Below are 6,087 nucleotides of genomic sequence, written 5' to 3'. Positions count from 1 at the left end.
CCAATACAAATGCCGCCGGATCATCCAATTCCGCCGGTTCCATCCACGTCGCGTGGCATTCAAGAAAATTATGATGATTTTCGTTTTGAAGCAGCAAGACGTGCGAGTTTTCTAAACTGGCCTGTATCTTTCATTGACCCTGTCAGTCTTGCAGCTGCAGGACTGTACTATACGGGAGAAACGGATATAGTCCGTTGTTTTGAATGTCAATTGGTGATAAGTCACTGGTCAGAGGGTCATACTCCCATGCAAATTCATCAGATGTATTCTCCAGAGTGCAAATTTGTTCGCAATGAACATTGTAATAATGTACCAATCGGAGTAGATCCTGATAAATTTCTACGGACAAAACGAAATAATAGAAATAGATCTTGGCCTTATCAAGAGCAACAACATCAAGAGTCATTTGATTTTAATGACCATCGATTTTCAATATCTGTACGAAACCCGACGGCATATGAACGTAGCCGTTTGAGACTAAAAGGAGTTAAGAAACCAATAGAAAGTACCGTTGAGGATCATGAGGGATCCGATAAGAAAATAGAAACAAACGAGATGACTCTCGTTGAGGAAATTGGTAAGTAATAAAAATAAAAACACAGATAGATCATACATTCTTTAATTTGTATGAAATTCGTATACGTATAATAAATTGTATTATATATTATATTTAAACAGTATACTGTTTATTATTTTAGCTGCTCTGGAGCGAAAAAATCAAAAGTTGAAGGATACTCGGTTGTGTAAAGTTTGCACGGAACGAGAAGCGACTATTACATTTCTACCTTGTGGACATCTGGCAACTTGCCATTACTGTTCACCAAATTTCGATCAATGTATAATTTGTCGGAAAGAAATTAAAGCTGTAGTTCGTGTAACTTTTGCTTAATACATGAACACACACACACACACACATATATATATATATAATTATGTACATATATAAATTAGTTGATTCCTATCTCTTATATGTATATGCTTTATAATTTTTTAAAAATGACGTACACACATTAAAATGTGTGCTAGTATGTACCGTCAAATTAAATGTATATATCAGGAAATGATAAAATATTTTACTTTTAGTACTATTTCTACAGTAATTAGTAAATAGAAACATAATATTAAACTAATCAAATACATTTTTTCTGTATATTTTTTACTTTCTTTCGTATTTTAAGTGTTACTTAATTAAACATTAATTTGAATTATGTATCTTATCTTATCTGAATAAAGTTAACTTTTTTCGCATCTAACTAATTGTTCTTTATTTTATTCCCCTCATTGTTAGTAAAATGAAACTGTATTATATATATAAATTTCAAACCATAAAAATCATAGCTTACATTTTCTTTTATTATACTTAGTTATCCTGTTTTCTATTCGTTAAATAATGCCAATTAAAAGACAATTCTAATTTTTATATTAATAAAACTTCGAAGTTTTAATGCAAGGAACTTGTTAGTTAGAAGTTTATGATTGTAAAACTGAGCATTTTCAAGGTGTTTTACAACTTATTTGTTCGCTATATCGATTTCTATTTATAATTCAGTAAATAGTTTATAGTTCAGTAGATGAGGGCAGTATCATGAGACCGGCTGTTATGTTAGTAAATACTTGCGAACTTGTATAAACTATGTAATTTCCCACAAATTTCAGTACATTGGTCATCTGTACGGACCAACTGAATGATGGATAGAAGCAATATGACGTCAAAGTAATGTGTAAAAATGGTCGTAAATTAGCCAAAGTATGCTCAGTTTTACATAGTCATAACTTTTAAACCAGTAGATTCCCCGCCTTAAAACTATTTATGTAAGTACATAGTAATTAATTTATTCGTTATAGAATACGCTATGCATAGTGTTGAAATTTGAATTACGCGGCGTTTACTTCAAATGGCTTGAAGTTACGAACATACAACATAATTGAACATTACTGAACCGTTGTGTTACATATGAATCTGGCCTTATATTTAGCGATATCAATATAATTCAAAATAAAGTAATTTAAAATCGAAATTTGAAATCACGTTCACATATCTGAAATGCCAAATACATCTATATATTGGTCAAAAATTCGATGCCTGTACTATAGCAAGGAGTGAATAAGAATTCAAAGTACAGGAAATACGCTATTGGAAAACTTTAAGTTTCGTCGTTAAAAGTCACAATAAATTAAAAGGTTTTCATTCAGTCATGCAAGGTTATTAAAAAATATTTTGTTTTCTAAGGGAGAATTTCAAGCAAGTCTCTATTAAAAAAGCTATGCTTACATCTTAATATGTAGTTATCTTGAATTTTTCGCGCACTTTATTGAATAAAGCGGTTCAGTGATCCGTACCAATATATATAATATAAACTCCTCAGTAACCGCTAAATAAGATAATATGTTGGTAATAGAAAAAGAGTCGTCTTTTTACTTAACAAGATTTTAAATTTCTTTTAAATATGAAAAGTTTAGATGTCTCACATACAAGTTTAATTTTAACATAATTGAGAATAAAGCTTCTTCATAAAAATCATATTTAAAATATTACTACAACTTTTAGAATTTTAAATGTTGGCTATTCATTCGAAAATACGTTTTTGAAAAATTGTTAGTATAAATTGGATCTACAAGAACATAAAATAATTAAGAATAGCAAGCAATTATATATAATGGATGCTTGTAATCTTATGAATAGAAAAAAAGAACAGTCGGTTCTGTACGCTTTATTTCCGGAAATGAGTAACCTATGTTGTGCAATTTGCGAAACTGATTTTCTTGAAGTTCATGATCCATCGGCAAAATCACATTTTTATTGGCAAACAATGAAATGCCGGTAAGTCAAGGGCAAATTCTGCCCTTTCAAAAACTTTCTATTCCATAATACTATCATAATGATCTTAATGATCTTTATATTTTACTAACAATAAAATTTTAGATTACTTATTCATTTAATATCTGACGTTATTGCTTCGCCAGTAATGGGTACAGAAAGATATATATTTGTTATAACGCATAAACAATTTTCTGAAACTGGTAGATTGGACAAAATTTTGAGAAATTTTAAACTAGTGGTATATTCACGATACAAATCTTTATTGACTCTAAATATATTATTTCAATGATAAACTGGTTTTTATTTCTGTCAGTATCGAGGATTAAGATCAGTTACTACAGAAGTTTATAAAAGTTGTCTTAGGTATACGATACAAACTAAGATAGCTCCTTTGTGGAATAAAGTTGATGATTATTTTGTTCAAGGAAAACATTTTTATAACTTTATAGAAGGAACTAGAGCATTAAAATTAGATATACTTATAGGGGGTAATGGAAAATCTAATTTTGTTCTTTGTATAACTGATATTAAAATCATATGAAATATGTTAACATTAAAAAGTTTCTAGAAAGGAAAATGTGTTTGCAACTTCATGCAGAAATACTTAAAATTCCATATATAAAACTTGAAGACTATCTTTCACCATCTATATTATCACATTTTTTAGCAGACCCTAAAGGATACGTTGATTTATCTCGTTATAATCTTCCATTTGTACATGTGTTACCAAGGTAACTAATTTATTTCATTTAGTGGAATATATATGGAATATATATGTATATTTGGTTTAAAATAAAATTTTCTAATTTTTGTAGTACAAAAAAAGGCAAAGTATTATCTGTATCTAAAGAACTTCCAGCAAAATGTGCTTTCAAAGATTATGACCAATTACGTAGACACTGGAAAAATATGGTATAAACGACAATATCTATGTTTATTCGTCTTGCAATTTCCCTTCAAATATAATTTTTGTATATAAATATGTATAACGTTTTAGTATGGATATTATTTACCAAAGAATAAAGATGGAATTTTATTTTATGAAATTAAATTTTCAATTTCCAAATCTAAAGCTTTTACATATCCTCAAATGTGTCTAGCAAGTAGTCCATTAGAAATTATTCCAAATAGAGAAAAAGAATCTACAATTACACACTTTTTATCTGATATGCTAATGAAATTACCTGGAGTTTGTGGTAAACGGCTACAGATATCCAAAGATACTCCATTTGATAGTACGGTGAGTTACACAGAAATAAAATCTATTCTCCATTATAAACAGAAACCTTTAAGTATAAAATCAAGTAATGCATCATCAAAGGACAGAGGATTAAGTACGTATCTGAAGGAAAAGAGTAATATTATCTCACAATTAGAATTTTCCGATAAATATGTAGATGGATTGACAAAAGATGTGAATACTGCTACAGCATTAAGAACGCAATTAACTAAAATTCATCAAATTCGTAATGTACAATTTCATGAAAATATGAGAGCAAAATTAAACAACAAGCATGTGAAAGAAGATCAAAGTGGTACTAAGATAATAATATACCTTTACAAATATACCTAAAGATTGTAATTGCTTGAATTATAAAATAAATTTCATAGGTATTCAATGTTTAAATGCTATGCAAAATTCATTTGTACATTATGTGGAAAATAATTTTATCACAGATAATGCATCAAGATACCCAAATTTTACTGTATCAAAGGAAAGAACAATTTCTACGTACTTTAAAATTCAAAAGATGAATTCTTATGCCAAGGCAAAAGTGATATCTTCTTCTACATTTTCTTTCTAAGATATATTTTATCTTTCATTGTTTATGCTTCGCTTATAAACTTTTCTATTTAAAAATAGCTACCGGAAGAAAAAGATCAAAGACAAAAACATTTGACGCTAAAGGAGAAACTATCAAAAGCTAAATCTGATAAAGGTAGCAGCTCATATTTATCAGTATACACATATTTATGTTTCTAAATTCAGTATGATTAAGTTAAAGTTGCATATAATTATTCTCTAATTTATTAAATAGGATCAAAACAATATCGCGGAGACAATGGCAAAAATAAATCAGTTGGATCAAATGAAGGATAGTGAATTGAACGATTGTCTAAATGTGCGTTCAATTCCGCATGATCCTAAAGCAAACAAAATGTGTACTTATTAATAAAGTATTATCACACATTGAGAATACAACAATTTTACAGCCATTTCGTATGTAAATGTATGTGAATGTATCTTTGTAAGCAAAAATTGAAATGTATCATATGTGTTCTTAACTGTACTAAGTTAGTATAAGAAATAATACTTAATTAATAATTTTAAATTTATACATTAAATCAGCTTTAGCTTTTATAACAAATAAAATAATAATAAATAATTAGAATTAGACATAATTAAGAAAAGGTAATAAATTCTTTTTGTGTCGCTGATATTTTTATGATCTGTTTATCACTTTTAATATAGCTTTTCTGTCAGCTTCATATTTCAATTAAATCAATTTCAATTAAATCTTCATTAGTTTTAAGTCATAAACAAATCAATCTCAAACTAAAATACATACATACATACATATATATGTATATATATATTGTTCAAGAAATATAGGCACGTATTGACCTAATCCGTAATGTTTTAGTAAAGCAAACGTTTTTGCTTCTTCTGAATTGAGAATTAATGCTCTTGGAGGTATCCTGTAACGTGATGGCGTTGGTGTACCTTCCCCAAATACATTTTTATCATTCGTAGTTGCAGGAACATTTTGTTGGCGCAATGGACTAAATTCAAGCACGTATTCAAGACTAGTATCAAGATCTTCTTTGTCTTTACGTTAATATTTAAATCTTGTGGCCCAATGGACTGTAATCTTTGCAAACGATGCAGTTAAATTGAAATATCCCAGTTATCTTGCATATGTTTCTATTGAGAATTGCTAGCAGTGATGGTAATAATCTCCTCTGTTTCTTGGATCTTAGCTTTCGCATTCTCTATCTTGTCAGAAGCTTCAACTTCAAGAGTAATAGTTTTCCCTGTTAAGGTCTCAACGAAGATCTGCATGTTGCTAGATCTGGGGGACTGTAGGAAAAGATAAAAAGATTATATTAATGTATGATATCGTGAAAAAATGTGCAGTGGTAGTAAATCCAAAAATAAACATTTTTTAAGCAATAGCTATAAATTTTTAAAATTTTTAATTTATAAAAACATCATTATAATCAGCTGAAATTTTGTTAAAAAGAAATGATGGCGTCACAGAGTA

At 28.7% G+C, this 6,087-nt stretch overlaps 1 protein-coding gene across 1 annotated transcript; it reads left to right on the top strand.

The window, feature by feature from the left end:
• Nucleotides 1–2,690: 2,690 nt before the first annotated feature.
• Nucleotides 2,691–4,448, top strand: LOC139996475 (uncharacterized protein C18orf63-like). The gene is made up of 5 exons (XM_072020850.1): nt 2,691–2,821; nt 2,924–3,059; nt 3,135–3,309; nt 3,390–3,552; nt 3,637–4,448. The coding sequence occupies exons 1-5, from the start codon at nt 2,724–2,726 to the stop codon at nt 3,737–3,739; spliced, it is 675 nt and encodes a 224-aa protein (XP_071876951.1). The 5' UTR covers nt 2,691–2,723; the 3' UTR covers nt 3,740–4,448.
• The last annotated feature ends 1,639 nt before the right edge of the window (nt 4,449–6,087 follow it).

This window comes from Bombus fervidus, chromosome 18 (assembly GCF_041682495.2).
Source record: "Bombus fervidus isolate BK054 chromosome 18, iyBomFerv1, whole genome shotgun sequence".
Classification (NCBI taxonomy): Eukaryota; Metazoa; Arthropoda; class Insecta; order Hymenoptera; family Apidae; genus Bombus; species Bombus fervidus.
This window is presented reverse-complemented; position numbering and strand designations above follow the sequence as displayed.

Coding starts and splice junctions, on each gene's coding strand:
- LOC139996475 (XM_072020850.1), top strand. CDS start 2,724: ATGAGTAACCTATGTTGTGCAATTTGCGAAACTGATTTTCTTGAAGTT. Junction 2,822..2,923: donor TGGCAAACAATGAAATGCCG/GTAAGTCAAGGG, acceptor ATAAAATTTTAG/ATTACTTATTCATTTAATAT. Junction 3,060..3,134: donor TGAGAAATTTTAAACTAGTG/GTATATTCACGA, acceptor TATTTCTGTCAG/TATCGAGGATTAAGATCAGT.